Source organism: Rhinopithecus bieti, unplaced genomic scaffold, assembly GCF_001698545.2.
Source record: "Rhinopithecus bieti isolate Rb0 unplaced genomic scaffold, ASM169854v2 scaffold_2453, whole genome shotgun sequence".
Classification (NCBI taxonomy): Eukaryota; Metazoa; Chordata; class Mammalia; order Primates; family Cercopithecidae; genus Rhinopithecus; species Rhinopithecus bieti.
The window spans coordinates 5007888-5024996 of record NW_016804447.1 but is presented as its reverse complement, the minus strand read 5'-3'; the positions used below and the strand labels follow the sequence as shown (position 1 = coordinate 5024996).

The 17109-nt window shown below is 46.6% G+C and overlaps 1 protein-coding gene and 1 long non-coding RNA gene across 7 annotated transcripts in view; one reads left to right on the top strand and one right to left on the bottom strand.

The window, feature by feature from the left end:
- Positions 1 to 2395: 2395 nt before the first annotated feature.
- On the bottom strand, positions 2396 to 8745 carry SOCS2 (suppressor of cytokine signaling 2). Of its 6 annotated transcripts, none has more exons than XM_017868381.1 (3): positions 8352 to 8745; positions 5528 to 5879; positions 2396 to 3872 (listed from the first exon to the last, which is right to left on the bottom strand). In XM_017868381.1, exons 2-3 carry the CDS (start codon positions 5664 to 5666, stop codon positions 3415 to 3417), a joined length of 597 nt encoding a protein of 198 aa, XP_017723870.1. In that variant the 5' UTR covers positions 5667 to 5879; positions 8352 to 8745; the 3' UTR covers positions 2396 to 3414. The 6 variants fall into 6 exon arrangements, with proteins under 6 accessions (XP_017723870.1, XP_017723873.1, XP_017723868.1 ...); XM_017868384.1 differs by lacking the exon at positions 8352 to 8745 and adding an exon at positions 7885 to 8159; XM_017868379.1 differs by lacking the exon at positions 8352 to 8745 and adding an exon at positions 7335 to 7628.
- The window catches only part of LOC108527234 (uncharacterized), a 25432-nt gene continuing 15107 nt past the window's right edge, over positions 6785 to 17109 (top strand). Inside the window, exons 1-2 of the long non-coding RNA XR_001884753.1 lie at positions 6785 to 6985; positions 11582 to 11808. This is a non-coding gene — a long non-coding RNA (uncharacterized LOC108527234). The remainder of the gene's footprint in view (positions 6986 to 11581; positions 11809 to 17109) is intronic.

The window sequence follows — 17109 nt, the reverse complement described above, 5'->3', positions numbered from 1 at the left end:
TATGTGATCTAAAAAGTAGTTTCAAGCTTTAAAATTCTAAGAAGTCAAAAAAACTGGAAAAGGAGAATACAGAAGACCTGTTAAGTAAATGAAAGGCATACAACAACATTGTTTTGCTCTAAAGGATAGGAAGGACCACTTAGAGAGAGAGACTTCAGTCCAGCTGTTAGACGTAACCACAGCCACTCAAACCCCACCTACCCTGTGCCTAAACTCACAACTGAGAAGGGCACGGCCTGGTCTCAGGACATTCCATCCCTTGGATTATTTGACGAGATGACGTCTCCGTCTCCTACCCTCCTAACAGGGTACAATTTTCTAAAACCAGAAAAAATCCTCCCCAAGAAAATAAACACTCCCAAACAACTGTCCCATTCTGTTACCTATTTGGATTACATAATTATTATGAAGTCAAGACTTTCTTACTGACACACCAAAAAAGACCTCTCATCTCATAAGCTGAACTGCCTTTTTCTCCACTATCCAAAGTTCCGAAAATCTCTAAGTCCTTAAAAAGCAATCACCACTGCTCACTGTAATGGTCATGAAAAACTGCACTGCCTCATCTCTGCCCAGAACAGAAACTGAGGTCAAAATATTTTCAGAGTCTGGGGATATATAAATCCTGTATACCATATTCTTCAACAACAACAGTAATAAATGTCCTCACAAAAGCCCTAAATTGCCATGCATTGGGAGAAAACACTGGATATTTTTCCAGGCTTTGCTGAGGAAAATTCAGACAAGTGTACTTTTTGTTCCACCATGTATAAAATGGGGCAACCAATAATTGGTAACTGGCATTGATCAGCCACTGAGTGAAATAGGAAGTGCCCTCCCCACCCACCTGCACAGCAGTCATTATGAGCTCCCCTTTCAGGCGTGTTGGAGGGGGAAAAAACCACTGGGCCAGGCTGACTAGAATCCCACAGAGCACGGTGCTAATTAAAGTATCTATACTTTTCCAGTTGATCTGGCTGAAGAGCAGTAAAAACACCAAGGGTTCCTTTTCAGCCTGCTCTAACTTGTTTGTCTGGATCAATGTAGACATTTTCGGCAGCAATTTGCTCTTCCCAATTCGTCTCCCGAAAAAAAAAAAAAAAAAAAGAGCTAGGATATTTCTAGAATGCCTCTTGACTCACCAATCGGGAGGGGAACCTCCTATCATCATTGTACTTTGCTCCTTTTGTTCTTGGGAAAATTAGATAATACAAGTGCTGAGTAAGAACCTGGTTCACAATAAACTCAGTCAATAAATGATGTCAGTCATCGTAAAAAAATAAATAAATAAAATAATTGCCTCCTGATGTTTATCAACTTACTTGCAATACAGAAGATTAAAATATAAGGCAATAGGTTTCATGGCACACTCCAGAGATGTTTGTGCTGTCCTCCAGCCTTCTCATAATTAGTCACTTGCAAGCAGTAACTCAGAACTTTTTCCAATTTCACGGGTACTCATGCCCCACAACTGCCTCCCCGCTCCCAGTAACTGAGAAATAGTGTTCGAAACAGTGACAATAGAAATGCAAAAGACCTTTAAAGAAATTCCACAAAGCCCCTTGGCACTGATCACATAGAAGTTGTGCCAGAAAAATCAAACATCCAACACTAAACAGATGTTGTCAGTGGGAGAAAAAGGGTGAATGAAGCAGATTCTGAGCATCCTAATGAAATGGCTATGGCCCCATCATATATCCGACCCTAAATGTCTAGCTTTTCTTGAAGTTTTAGGCCACAAATAAACTCTTCCTAAGGTACACCTAGCAATCTTTTGTATTTGGCTTTGCTGTTTGGATATACATAGTATGTTTCCTGCCAGGCACAAAACCATTTTCAACTTCTTCATGAAAATAAGGTAAGATAGGCAGTAAGCAGGTTTTATTATAATTTATAACTGAATTTCCTCATTCACACAGGGTCCACCTTTATGGTGACACACCACAGTATTGTAGCTATGCAGGAAAATTTCAAAGGCCATAAAATGAATAATGTCTGGACTCTAGAAAAAATGATACATTTATAACAGTTATGCAGACTAATATAGCAAAAAATAAGTGGCCATAAAACTTTGTATTTTTCTTTAATATTATGCCTACTCAACTTGTAAAAGACTGGCCATGTCATAATGTTTGTAGCTTCTAAACCATGTTTTTGGAAACACAGAGGACATCAGTGTTATGTAAAAGACCAGGCCACTTGGCAATTCCTGTAGTTTCTAAACCATGCTTTCTAAATTGCAAAGGGGGCAGGTACAGCCCATAACTTTACAGAAGTGCAAGTAATGTTCTACCTCTTGTTGAATATTTGGCTTATTTCACTTGACATAAGTTTTTATGGCAATCCTCTATTACCATGAAAGTGTACGTTCTCTAGTACTCAATAAGTGCAACTTGTAGAAATCAGGTTTTTTTTATTTAATACATTCTAATCAAATAGTAACAGCAGTAAATAAACACTTTGAAAAACAGGCAGGTATCCCCCTGTATCTGGAAGAAAATTAAGTCAAAGTATTCTACACAGTAGAAGGGAGACAACGGTTTATGTATGTCCATGGTTAGACAATTCAAGGACAACTTGGACATTTCTAAAGCCATTTCCAAAAAATCAATGGCAACAGGTTGGGACACAGCTATTTTAAAGGGTAAAATGCCTATACCTACATTGGTTTTTATTAACAGGGATTGAGTTGCACCTGTATAGCATGACATTCTTGTCTTTAGCCTTAAAGGAAAAGAGAAAGTCTTTTCCATTTGCACCAGTTTGAAATATTTCTGAAATAAGGCTCCCTTAAAATGGATTACTACAGTACTCATTCACATGAGAGTATATACATGTAGTAAAAAGACAAATACAGGACTTCATGGTCACTTTTTTTTGGTTGATTTGGTTAATTGCATAAAATGGGAAACTCACACACATAATCTGTTTAACAAAACTCCTAGGTACATCAGAATGCAAAATATAAAATGCCCAAAAGAGACTCTGATCAGCAGGCATATCAAATTGCAGTGAGGCCTGTGTCAGCTTGGTTCCTCCCACTTCTTCAGTATTCCTATGAGGAGTTCTCTCTCCTACTGGAGCCTGGACCTTTGACATAATGGAAAGGAACCTAGGAAGGCAAGCCATTCTGATAAAACGTGCCTTCAGCCTTTACATGCGACATTTTATTTTTAATCTAAAAGGATCAACTGGTCTTGGTCAGCCTTAAGAAGGGAAGCATCACTCAGGTAAAAGTACGTGGAGGAACTTTAAACACCTAGCTACCTCTTCAAGCATTTAAATTAGATTAGCTTCAGCTTTTCTTAGAAAGTATTCCATATAGTTATCCAGAGCACTCAAGTTTTGGTTCTCTTTTACATAGCTGCATTCGGAGATACTCTATGTGAGACATGTTTAAAAAAAGAGAAACATTTATACCTGGAATTTATATTCTTCCAAGTAATCTTTTAGTCTTGTTGGTAAAGGCAGTCCCCAGATGGCACCTGTACATTTGTTAATGGTGAGCCTACAGAGATGCTGCAGAGATGGTGCTGACGTGTAGAGCGGGTTGGTCAGATAAAGGTGAACGGTGCCGTTCCGGGGGGCTTCTGGCCCTGTCCGCTTATCCTTGCACATCTGAACATAGTAGTCGATCAGATGAACCACACTGTCAAATTGTTTAAGCTTGGATTTGACACATATGATAGAGTCCAATCTGAATTTTCCGTCTTGGTATTCGATTCGAAGATTAGTTGGTCCAGCTGACGTTTTAACAGATATTGTTAGTAGGTAGTCTGAATGCGAGCTATCTCTAATCAAGAAAGTTCCTTCTGGTGCCTCTTTTAATTTCTCTTTGGCTTCATTAACAGTCATACTTCCCCAGTACCATCCTGGGGTTTTGTTCAAAAGAAAAGAAAAGAGGGTAAAACAGTTATTATAAGAATTTTTAGAACAGAGCAAGTAATTGGCAATAATTTTTTTAGCTCTAAAAAAAAAGGTGGTGTGTGAGTGAAAGTTTACCAGGGGCCACCACAAATACTTTCAGTAGAAATTTAATAAAAATTTGGGTACATTTTATGAACGCAGTGAGCCAGTTTTCTTTCTTTTTTAAAAAATTAACTTTCTGAAGCTCTTCTTAAGATTTTCTTCAAATGAACCAAAAGAACATTTGCAGCATGACACACTGGCTGATGAAGCATGACACTTTGAACATTATTTAAGTAAAATAAAGATTTAAGTAAATTAGAAAAAAATCAGAAGTTAGAAATAAAAGCCATGCCCTTTAAAAAGTGGAAAACCCTACTCCTGTAATTGAACTACAGTAAAAACAAAAGCAACTTTTTTGGATGGTTGGTGTCCCCCCAACCACAAAAAAAAAAAAAAAAAAAAGGCTGCAAAGCCTGCTATGAACAGCTTGCTACGTAGAAAGCACTGCTATGTACTTGTTGTAAAAGCACAGCTCTAGTACAATAGCTTCTGTTCGCTGCTTTATGACTACCTTACCAGTCACTAAGAAATGGGAAGTCCCCAGTGATAATTACTATTTCAGGTTTACAATCTTCCCTAAACTCTTTTGAACTGTGCCCTAATCCAAATCCAATCACAACCATCGGCCTCCCCTGCATTCTCGATTTCATCTGCCTGCACCATCTCCCCGGCCCACCCTGCTTTCTAAGGAGGCTCAAAGACCGTCCATATTTAAGAAGTCTGAACATTTGTGCTCCCCCCAACCCCACAATTACCAGGATACTTGCAATCTGCCGGTGCCTCCCCTGGAGGGAAAGCCCATGGCCCACACGTAAAGACCGGAATCGCAAGCGAGAGAACTTTTCCCTCTCCCTCCCCTTGTTGCTACCAAAATTTTAACTGTGCCACAACTGTAAGCTTTTAGGATACGGATTTGGAAAGCCAGAATGATTTGCCAGATACTTTACTTTTTTTTTTTCCTTTTTCAGATGCCTAGAGATAGCGTGCCGCACAAATTGCCTGACTGTACTTGAAAGCGTCAGTCTCCTGGGCGCGCCGACCCTGGAAGCCGCGCTCGGCGGGGGCTTCGCAGCCTACTCTCGACGCCCGGGCAGCCGCCCTCGCGGCAGTGTCAGTCCCTGAACTTGGCTGCCAGGATCCTGGGCTGCAGCCGCAGCTCCGCCCGGGAGCCAGATGCTGCTGGGCCTGCGGGGCCCGCAGCACCCACTTGCTGACTGCACCCCGCGCAAAGGGAGGCGCCCGACGCTTTCCCCGGCCGGGGTTCGAGCCGGAGCGCCCAACCCTGAGCAGCTGCGGAAAACAGTAAAGCTTCCAGCGTGCTAAGAAGCTACTTCCAAGAAGCCCTTCCCGCGCTCTGCCAGGCCTGAGTCTCTGGAGAACCACTTTCCTTACGCATTCCCAAGGACCCAGGACCCTGCGAGCGTGCTCTCCGCGGTCCCTTGGAAGCAAGAGAAGTATTTCCATCTTATTCTTTGCTTCCCACCTCGGCCCCTCTTCCCAGCTGCGTCTTTGGGGAGGCGCCCCCTCCCGCACGCGTCGCGGCCGGCCGGCTCCCTACCTGTCTGACCCAGCTCCCGCAGGGCCTTCGCCAGACGCGCCGCCTCCGGGGATGGCTCCTCCGCCGACCCTGCGGTCCCCCACTGGCTCCGCGTCCCTTCTCCGCCATTCCCGGAGGGCTCGAGGCACCGCAGGGTCATGGGAGAAGGGTCACCGCGGCAAAGACAGGTGGCCGCCCGAGCTGGGGTCAGAGAAGGGATCGTGTCCTTCCTTGAAGTCAGTGCGAATCCCAAAACGAGTCCCTGCGGGGTGTCCGAAATGGTGGCAGAGAGGCAAAGGATGGGGCTTTTTCTCCCCACGTCCTGGAGGACGGATGACAAAGTCCCTCGCAGACGCGGTCACCCAATGATCGCCTACAAAGAGAAAGCGGGAGGTTGGGTCAGTCCAAACTGGACCCCTGCGGCTGGGGTGGGGGTGGGGAAATGGACGTGGAAAATCCCAGGGACTCCTCCGCCTCTACGTTCCTGCACCATTTAACCCCAAGCTTCCAGTTAGCGCCCTGGCCCAGCTCTAGAGAAAGAATAAAGAGAGCAGAGATCCAAGACACAAAGTTGGCTGAAGAGGTGGGGGGCGGAGGTCAGGATGAGGGTGAACAGGGTGTCTTCCCGCCCAGGGCCACTAGTTGAAATCAAAGACTGGAGACCTTGGAAGAGCAAATAGTCACCTGCAGATCCAGTGGGAATAGGCCCTTGTCAAGGACAAGTAGAAAAAAATTAAAAAGGAAAGAACAGGAGAGACTCCCCAAATTGGCATTCCGGTCTCACACCTGGGGCAGCCCGAGGGCCCCCCCCAGGAAGAAGCACCCACACAAACTTGGTTCTCCACCCTAAAGCGCTGCGGGGCCCGGAGGCACCAACCCGGGGTGCGGTGGCGCGGCAGCTGCCGCATCCCCGCCCGGGAGGTTCCTCGCTCCCTTCCCCCCGCTTCCCCCCGGTGCCCGCTCTGGAGGGGTTGGGGGCGCTGCGGCGGTCGCTCCCGGACCAGGATGGCTGCGGTAGCTCTCGCCGCCGCGGGCGCTGTCGAGGAATCGGCCCCAGCGCGCAGCCTTCGCGGGGCTCCGAGCCGAGGCCGGGGCCGAGCGGGCGGTCGCGAGCGCTGCGGGAAGTGCAAACCTCCAACGCCGCGCTCTTACCTCGACCTCGGCTGCCGCCGCCTCCGCACCAGGCAGCCTCCTCAGCGGACATGGGGCGGGGTGGGGGGGAGCGGGTGGGGCCCAGGAGAGGAGGGGCATCTACCCTTGTTTCCCCCGTTAACGTTTAATTTGGGAACGAGATGCCCGTGGATGCGACCAGCCCAGCGCTCGGAGGCGGCGGCCGGAGTTCCGTGCGCAGAGGGCACACAAAAGCCTCGAGGATCATTGCCTCGACCCCCTCCCCCACCGCGCGGCGACGCCCCCTCCGGGCTGGGACACCCCACCCTCGGACTGCTGCCGGGTTTCCCTCCGGCTGCTACCCTGGAGGTGGGGAAGGAGAGAGGGAGGGAGGAAGGAGCGAGGGCAGGAGGCAGGCCGGTGGGGAGGAGCGGGAGATCAGGTTATTAGGAGGATTATTAATTTGGATGGCAGTTTAGGTTAAATAAAAAAAAAGAAACTCCAGACACTTCCCGACGCCAAGAAGGGGCCGGAGAAAGCAGGCAGCAACGCCAGGCCGCGGGGCAGAGCCGCAGCTCGGACTCTCTCTTCGCCGGTGCTCCGAGCGGCGGAAGCCCAGGCCGTCCGCCGCTCCCCGGCGCACGCTGCCGCGCCTCGCCGCCCTCCCCTGCAACTCTCCTTGGGGCGGAGCCTTCGGGCTTCTCCCCGCTACCGGTACCTGCCGCGGGCGCCCGAGCTGCGGGCACGGGGGATCCTGAGGCTGTGCGCCCGGGGCCCCGGCGCGCACTGTCCGCGGGCCACGCGGTGAGGGCGGCTGCGGGCCAGAGTGCTCATGCTTCAGGGGAAACCCAAGGCCCGCCAGCCGCGGCGGCGGCGACGAGACTTGGCAAGAGTTAAACGTCGGTCCCAGGAGCAGCGAGTGCGCGCGACTTTCCAGCCCGACGCGCCTCCCTTGCTCCCCGCCTCCCTCCCAGTAAGCGCTCCGCTCGCGCCCCGCCCGGCTGCTGCGGAGGCCGCTTTCCAGGAACTTTCCAGGAATCGGCCTCACGTGACCGCGGGCCCCGCTACCGCTTTAAAGAGGCTCGGTCGCAATACACAGGCTTCAGAGAAGACCGGGTGAGAGCGCTCGAGTGCAAGGCGGACGGTGTGCACGCCGGGGTCCGCCTGCCTCTGGCCCCACACCCCGGGGTGCTCGGACGCAAGCTGGAGATGTCCCCCGCCACCGGCCACAGCCAACCCCGTTTCGGCTGCCGGAGCCTGCCCCCTACCCGGGCCAGCTGAGCGCCCGGGTTCAGGGAAGGATGGCGGTCCTCGGCCCTGGGCCCGCCCCGGGGGTGGGTTCCTCTAAACATCCCGGCGGCGCCCCCTCGACGCGACCCTCCTGGCCGCACTTTTGCGGGGGGTGGGCGTGCAGGAGCGACTGTGGGTCCTCGGAAAAGGGACTCTCCGGCTCTAAGACACATTGATGGCGTGGGGACGCCGTGCTCGGCCCGGTGCCCACGGCCGGGGACCGGAGGCGGTCCCCTTGAGCAGGTCCTGGAAGGCAGCGAGCGAGAGAGCAGCGCCTCCTTAAGCGGCGCCGGCCGTCCTTAGTCCCCTCCCCCTGGCGCTCCGGCTCCTTGTCACTAGCACCCACCCGACTCCTCCCTTCCTCCTCCCCTCTGCTCCAATGTCTCCGGCAGACCCGGCGGCCCGCCCGGCTCACCTGCGCCGGCTGCTAAGGGGGCGGCCTTACCTGCGCGCCCGGAAGGGGCTGGGTGACTGGCCTCGGTTCCCGCAGTCCAGCAGTCTGGAGAGTGCCTCTGCCATTCCCTGCAGGGCTGACGTCCCCGGGCCGGGAATTCGGAAGGATCCCGGCACCTCTACCTTACCTGGGATTCTCACCTCCAACCCCGTTGGAAGCCACCCCACCTTAGTGGAAACTCATCTCCTTGTCTGCGCACCCGCCCCCGAAATATGACCTACTTGAAATGTGACCTACTTTTTAAAAGAAACCCTTAACAATCACGGGAAAACCGGATCCAAAATTTCGATAAGCATTTTTCTTTGAAATACTATTCTATTGCATCACTGCTCAAAAGCTTGCAAGGTCAATGGCCACTTTTAGTTGAGGCCGTGGCTATGGGAAGTTGGGCGAGGAAGGGGGAGGGGTGGGACGGAGGCGCGTCTTGCAAACCTTGCCTGGTGCCCCCCCTGCCGGCTCTGTGAGGAAACGTGAACCAGCTCCCAACCTTGGGGTCTGGAGCCGGGGACCAATGGTTTTCTCAATAATTTTCCTGCTTTTGAGTACATAACTCTATGCAGATGATAAGCAGATGAGTCGGGGAGGGGGCCATTTCCCAGCTAGCACAGAGCTTTGTTAACGCTGGAGCCTTGTGCCCGTAATCATGTTTCGTTTTTTAGAAAGAGCCTTTTATGGTGTGGGCGGAGCTAAATGAACCCTAGTTAAAATCCTCTACAGAGTAGTTGAATAATTTTGCACAAGGCACTTACCCTCTTTGGACCTCTGGCCCTTTTTATAACATGAAGGGCTAGATTCGGGTTCTGGGTGAAGGAGCGGGATAAAGGAACAAATCAGATTCCATGTGAAGCCTGTGTACAGTCTGAGGCCCCAAGCCTTTAAGAACCACTATGTCTACTAGGGTTAACTGCCCTCTAAATTATCCTAATATGGCTTCTTCTTCCTTGATTGAAAATCATAGAGGAAGGGTGTACCCACACTTTAGCTTAAATAAAAAGGTATTTATTCCTAAAATTGGCGGGGGCGGGGGAGGGGACGTGACCAAGTCTCTCTCTGTTGCCCAGGCTGGAGTGCAGGGGCGCGATCTCAGCTCACCGCAACCTCCGCCTCCCGGGTTCAAGCAATTCTCCTGCCCCAGCCTCCTGAGAAGCTGGGATTACAGGCGCCTGCCACCGCGCCCGGCTAGTTTTTGTATTTTTAGTAGAGACGGGATTTCGCCCTTTGGTCAGACTGGTCTCGAACTCCTGGGTTCAACTGATCCTCCCGCTCGGCTTCTCAAAGTGCCAGGTTTACAGGCGTGGGCCACCGCTCCTGGCCCTAACATTTTTATAACGTAAATTTAATATCTACTTGGTTGTGGGTTGAAATGAATCTTCCAGCAACTCCTTTTTATGTGCTTTCCTGTTTCCTTGGCACATGCTGTTCCCTCTTCCTAGAATGCTCCAACCCCGGTGGCTGCATCACACTTGATTAAAAGAATAATGGCCGGGGGCAGTGACTCACGCCTGTAATCCCAGCACTTTGGGAGGCCGAGGCGGGTGGATCACTTGAGGTCAGGAGTTCGAGACCAGCCTGGTCAACATGGTGAAACCCTGTCTCTACTAAAAATACAAAAATTAACCGGGCATGGTGGCGCGTGCCTGTAATCCCAGCTACGCGGGAGACTGAGGCAGGAGAATCCCTTGAACCCGGGAGGTGGAGGTTGCAGTGAGCCGAGACCGTGCCACTGCACTCCAGCGTGTTTACCCCTCTGACCTCATTTCCTCCTGCTCTGTTCTTTGATCACTCTGTTCAAGTTACACTGGACTCCTTGCTAATTCTAGAACTCATTAGCCTTGCCCCTGCTTCAGGATCTTTGTACCAGGTCGGGTAGAGAGCTGTCTCCTCTACCTCTCATGCTCTTCTTTTAGATAGCTGCAAGGTTTGCTCCCTCACTTCCTCAAATCTTTATCTAATGCCACGTTCTTAGTGAGACCTTGCCTGTTGTCTCACTCAGAATTGACCCTCCCCCTGCACATTTCTCTCTCCTCCCTGCTCTAGTTTTTTCCTTAATCGCAATCACCAACTAACCTAGTTTATATCTTTTTTCTCCAACTTACTTTCTCCCCAACTCTGCTTCATAGATTTGTACTTGCGTTGTTCACAGCTGTACTTCAGCACCTTGAATATAATTCTTAGTATGTAGTAGGCATCCAATATAATCATTGAATGAATGGATGGATGGATGGATGGATGGATGAATGCATTAGCACCATGGCTTTAAAGTTAAGCTGCCCAGGTATGAATCCTCACTCTGCCACCAGTTGCTACATATGTGATCTTTGGCAATTGATTTAGCCTCTTCTGGAGATGATCGTGGCGCCTACCTTACAGGGCTGTTGTGATGATTAATTGAGATAATCTATGAAAAGTGCTTTGGAACTTAGCAAATAATAACAATTAGCTGTTATTTCAACTATCATCCTGTTACTGTCAGTGAGTTTGGATTTTTCTCTCTATGGATAAGATTGTCTTACATTTACCTACGTAAAATCAATGGTCACCTCCACCCCCACCAAACCTCCCATCCTGTGGCTTCCAGAGAACTTCATGTAGTTGGTTCCCTGGAGCACCCTTTTGGCTTTAAAATTTACAGGTTTCCAAAGTTATTCTATTTGTCCCTAGATTTTCAGACCATATGTGTTCAGTGTGGCAGGTTCATGGCTGCAGTGATGAACGGTTATTCTCCATGAAGAGGGAAGGGAGAAGATTTTCACAAAGCTGGAGCATTTCCTCCGCTGCCTGCACTGAGGAGTTGCCAAGGCTTGAAAATCTCCTTAGTGTGCCAAACCAGGACTGGACGTTTCTGGTTTTGCAATGCAGACATTCTAATACTGGAACTGACAAATGCTCCACACTGAGCTACTGCCAAATTGCCAGGAGGGTTTTTCATTGTTTGTTTGGGGGATAGGGGAACAATAGGATGGCCTTTGAAGATTGTGTCTGACACACCTGTGGGCAGAAGGTAGGCTTTAAGTATCCACCATCTCTTCCTTTTAGAGTTTGTCGTCTCCCTACCACCCTACCACACACAGCACCCTCAAGACTCCCTGTGATCCTGGGATGCACTCACTGAAGAGTGTGTGACCCGGGTGAGCCAATGGGAGTGCCTTGAGCTCTTGGACATAGAGGTTTGTCCAGTATCACAAGTCCAGTAGAACTAACCAGATTATTTTTCTTTTCAGGATTTGATGGAAATGCTACAAGAGAAGTAGGCTCTCCCCTTCTGAAATGATGAGTGATAAAGACCATGCAGGTCAACTTTTCCACCACATGGAGGGAGCCTGTCAAAGAACAAAGGCAACAGAGAAAAGAGCAGAGCTGAGGTTGGGTGAGAGGGAGAAATTTCTGAGTGCTTGAATCCCACATGCCGGAAGCTGCACCACACTTGGGCTTCTCAATACAGGAACCAGTGAGCTTATTTTTTCCTGACCTGGTTGGATTTGGGCATTCTGAAGAGTTTGGGGGTTGGGTGTGGGGGTGTTTAGGGGAGACAGCAGAATGCAGAATGGAGAAGGGGAAGAAGAGAGCTGCCTTCCACTTTAATGAGCATATCCTACTTTTCCTCTGGTGCTTCTCAGCACTAAGTCCCTTTTACAATATACTGCTTGCTCCATTCCCATAACGGGAGGACACTCACTGGTAGACAAAGGGAGAGGGAGAGGAACAGAGCAGATGCCACTGGCATTAGTGCTCTGGGCCCAGGATGGGGCAGGGAGCAGTGAGGCAGATGGCTTTCCCCTAGACTTCTGGGACCCAGGAACATGGTAAATGTCCATGCCCTCTGTCTTTCCGCCACAGAATGGAGGGGAGTCATATTCTAGGACAGTGGTTTTCAAACTTATTTAAGACACGAATCAATCTGAAATTCTGGTAGAACCTAGAGACCAGAGGTCACAAACCACCTGCCTATGGGGACCGTATTTGACTCACGTAGAGTGTTCTGGTTGGTATGCCAGGATTCTCTAAAGAAAATGTGAACTAAATTGAGATTTCATCCCCAAAGAGAACCAGATTTCTGCTTTCTCTTAACCAGCCATAAGGTCTGTCAATACTGGGTCCCATTTCCTCAAGACAGTGATCAACTGAAGCGGAGGAGTGATTGCCCGCCTTAGAGGCATGTGCCCTCCCATTCGCCCAATCCTCACCAGCCCCAAAGTCTCCCCAACACTGAGCATTGTTTGCCTTTTGTCATCACCCTTGCATTACTGTTTTTCTTATAATGAAGAGATATTTATCTGGACCCAAGTCTCTACCAGAAGTGAGGAAATAAAAGATAGACCCAAAAGACTGAATATGTCAGAACAAAAGGGAGAAGGTATATTTCTCTGCAGAAGAAAATAATATTCCTCTGTGTTTAAGAGACTGGGTTCTCACACCTGATGTATTTCATTCTTCCATATTCCCACCTGGCTCTGCAGGCATTTATTGGCAGGCTACATCTAAGACTTTCTCTGCAGAAAAAATGTTCTAGATGCACAGATTTGGGGGCTTAATTGACAACCTGAAGCCTCACTCTAAATCTGCAGGGGTCTGTTGACCTCAGGTGAGAACACTTGTTCTAAGGGAGTGGAAGATCTTTATTAAGATACTCCTGAGAGATAAAAGTCTGCCTTCAGCATTGTATGGGACTCATTTATTTGTTTATTGTCTTTCTTGCCACTGTGATATAAGCAGAGACTTTGTTATATTCACCACCATATCTTCAGTGCCTACAACAGCTTCTGGCCCAATATAAAGTTACTGAATGAATGAATAAATGAATCTAATGCGTCTGTAAGTGAGGGAACCGAAACACTTTTACCACCTTCTTTCTGCCCTGGATCCACTTTTTTTATCTTCCCCTACTTGGATGTGCTTCCCCGCTTACACTTTGGCTTACCCTTCAGACTCTGGTCTTCTACCAAGAGGAGTTTGGCTTTCTTGAAGTTTCTGCTTAATCTCCATGAGCCTGGCCCCAAAACAATAGTACCTAGCAGACAGCATGAGAGAGATTCACCAAGTCAACAAACATGCATGAGTACTTACAAGGTTCCAGGCCTAGCAGAACCCACTAGGGGGACTCAGCCTTCCTCTCAAAGAGGTCTAGTTCTAGTAAGAGAGAAACCATCAACAGATAATTCTAACAAAGGATGAGAAGTCATGGGGGAGTGCACAGAATGGTTTTGCAAACAGCCAGAAGCACCACTGCAATCACCTTGGGATGTCCAGAAAGGCATCACAGTAGAGGGGACCTGGGTGGAGCCCCCTAAAATCTCTGGATTTTTGTTTTCCTATCCGTGTCATGAGAAATTTGGACTGGATGAGCTATTAAGTTTCCTTCTCATTTGAATCACCTCCAACCTCTTTTCCATGACCTTGCAAAGAGCAGTTGATGGTGTTATTAGACCTAAGCCTGGTCAGGCTCTAGGTATGTTTGACTTTCCAGAGAGGTTCACAAAGGTCAAGGCCTGGTGTGATGATGTGGTAAGCAGAGCAGGCAGAAGAAATACCTATCAGTAAAGAACAAACACCACTCCTGGCTTAGTCATGGAATTCTGAGAAGCAGCAGCACCCAGTGAACCAACCTGCAGGCTGGCAATCACGGGTAATCACGAGTGAGGCTACCTTTAGCCAAGGCTTGCGGCAGAGCCACATGAGGGAGGCTCAGCAAACAGTAGCTGCTTCCTCAAACAGGACAACTTCTACATACATTCCACATGGGAAGGCCAGCTGATCACGCATATAGGCCTTTTCTGCTATCCTATCGCATTAAATTTACAATCATAATGATTCTGTCCCACCATAAAGGAACGTAATATAATATCAGTTTGCCTTTATCACTTTGCCTTTACTTATGGTTTTAATCTCTCTTCACCAACATATTATAGCATATGCCTGATTTTATTCTTGTAGAACACTTTGATGATGGTAGAAAAAAATACCTCAAATGTAAGTAAATTAAACCAAAGTACATTAGGTAGGTTATTCTGTACTTGTAAACAAATTGTCCTTAAGAAAACACTATAGGGTTTAGTATAAATGAAAGTAACATTTTAAGTGAAAAAGTAGCTTGGCAAGTAAGTTGCTTTTAAAATAGGTGATTCAAATCACTGAGTACTATTCCAACAAATGTAACTATAATATTCTCAAATGTGATTCCCAATATTTAAACATAGGACAGGGATAAAGAATTGAGGAAAATTGTTTTTTTTTTTTTTCTGTTTTGTTATCAAAACTTCCCAATCAAAAAATCTGTTACATTTAAGTATGTGGCAACAATTCCAAAATAAATACTAAAGTCAAGTCTTGTTTCTTATAAAATGCGAAAAAATAAATAAATAAATAAGAGAGAGAGAAAGCATCATGCTGGTAAGTCCTGCCAATGTATCTGGCTTTTCTCTGGCTTTTCCAATGCTTGCAGGGAAGGAGTATTTTTTTAATTACAAGTTTCTCTGAACCAGTTACTCTTTTCTAAATTTTCTCCCGTTTTTAAAATCCATACTAATTAAAAGAGGCAAATTGGTCTGACAAAGCCATCAGGCAAATCCTTGTCTTTCTTATATTTTCAGCCCAAGGTCTACAATGCCTTCTACTTTGCCACAACCACAAAGTTCCCCCTGCCACATCTTCACTGACGACAGATTATACTGTGATCTATTGATTCCAGCCATTGAATGGACAAAAATGATAGCATAAGATGATATGAATAAATACATAGATGATCACTGTAGCAACTGGGAAGTCAGAAGATAGTTATATGCCAACATCCCACACAGAGACCACCACAAAATAAAACACAAACTAACAAAGCTTATTCAAGAAGAAGAAGATTGCTGATGTACCTTCAGAATAAAAATAAATAAATAAACAATTAAAAAGTGGATAACTTTATAGCTCTATTTATATTAACGAAATAAACTCTCCAGGTTCAGAAGCCTTCATTGATGAATTATACCAAACATTTAATGGAAAAATAATATCCACCCTACATAAACTTTAAAAAAAAATAAATCAGAGATGTGAGAACATTTAACAACTTGTATTAGGAGACCAACATTATGTAGTCTGTTATACCAAAGACAGGCAAGACAAAAGAGAAAAGTATAGGCCAACATCTCTCATTTTTAATTTTTTTTTTAATTTTAAGTTCTGGGGTACATGTGCAGGACGTGCAGGTTTGTTACGTAGGTAAATGTGTGCCGTGGTGGCTTGCTGCACCTATCAACCCATCACCTAGGTATTAAGCCCCGCATGCATTAGCTACTTTTCCTGATTCTCTCACTCCCACCACCACCATCACCCCTACAGGCCCCAGTGTGTATTTTTCCCCTCCCTGTGTTCATGTGGTCTCATTGTTCACCTCCCACTTATAAGTGAGAACATGTGGTGCTTGATTTTCTGTTCCTGCGTTAGTTTGCTGAGGATAATGGTTTCCAGCTCCATCCATGTCCCTGCAAAAGTCATGATCTCTTTCCTGTCTATGTCTGCATAGTATTCCATGGTGCATATCTACCACATTTTGTTTATCCAGTCTGTGATTGATGGGCATTTGGGTTGGTTCCATGTCTTTNTGGGTATATACCCAGTAATGGGATTGCTGGGTCAAATGGTATTTCTGGTTCTATGTCTCTGAGGAATTGCCATACTGTCTTCCACAATGGTTGAACTAATTTACATTCCCACCAACAGTGTAAAAGCTTTTCCTATTTCTCCACAGCCTCGCCAGCATCTATTGTTTCTTGACTTTTTAATAATCACCATTCTGACTAGCATGAGATGGTATCTCATTGTGGTTTTGATTTGCATTTCTCTAATGATCAGTGATGTTAAGTTTTGTTCCATATGTTTGTTGGCTGCATAAATGTCTTCTTTTGAGAAGCATCTGTTCATGTCCTTTCCTCACTTTTTAATGGAGTTGTTTGTTTTTTTTTTTCTTGTAAATTTGTTTAAGTTCCTTGTAGATTCTGGATATTAGGACTTTGTCAGATGGATAGATTGCAAAAATTTTCTCCCATTCTGTAGGTTTTCTCTTCACTCTGATGATAGTTTCTTTTGCTGTGCAGAAACTCTTAATTAGATCCTGTTTGTCATTTTTTGCTTTTGTTGTAATTGCTTTTGATATTTTTGTCATAAAATCTTTGCCCATGCCTGTGTCCTGAATGGTATTGTCTAGATTTTCTTCTAGAGTTCTTATAGTTTTGAGTTTTACATTTTACATTTTACATTTAAGTCTTTAATTCATTTTGAGTTAATTTTGTATAAGGTGTAAGGAAGGGGTTCAGTTTCCATTTTCTGCATATGGCTAGCCAGTTCTCCCAGCATCATTTATTAAGTAGGGAGTCCTTTCCCCCATTGCTTGTTTTTGTCAGGTTTGGAGAAGATCAGGTGCTTGTAGATGTGCAGTCTTATTTCTGAGTTCTCTATTCCATTCCATAGGTCTATGTGTCTGTTTTTGTGCCAGTACCATGTTGTTTTGGTTACTGTAGCCTTGTAGTATAGTTTGAAGTTGGGTAGCATTATGCTTCCAGCTTTGCTCTTTTTGCTTAGGATTGTCTTGGCTACAGGGGCTCTTTTTTTGGTTCCATATGAATTTTAAAGTAGTTTTTTCTAACTCTGTGAAGAATGTCAATGGCAGTTTAATGGGAATAGCATTGAATCTATAAATTACTTTGGGCATTATGGCCATTTTCATGATATTGATTCTTCCTATCCATGAGTATGGAGTGTTTTT

Bases quoted from the DNA above. Each gene is read 5' to 3' on its own strand.
- SOCS2 (XM_017868381.1), bottom strand. From the start codon at position 5,666: ATGACCCTGCGGTGCCTCGAGCCCTCCGGGAATGGCGGAGAAGGGACG. The intron at 3,873-5,527 runs GTAGGGAGCCGG...ACAAAACCCCAG, and splicing joins GCGGGAGCTGGGTCAGACAG to GATGGTACTGGGGAAGTATG.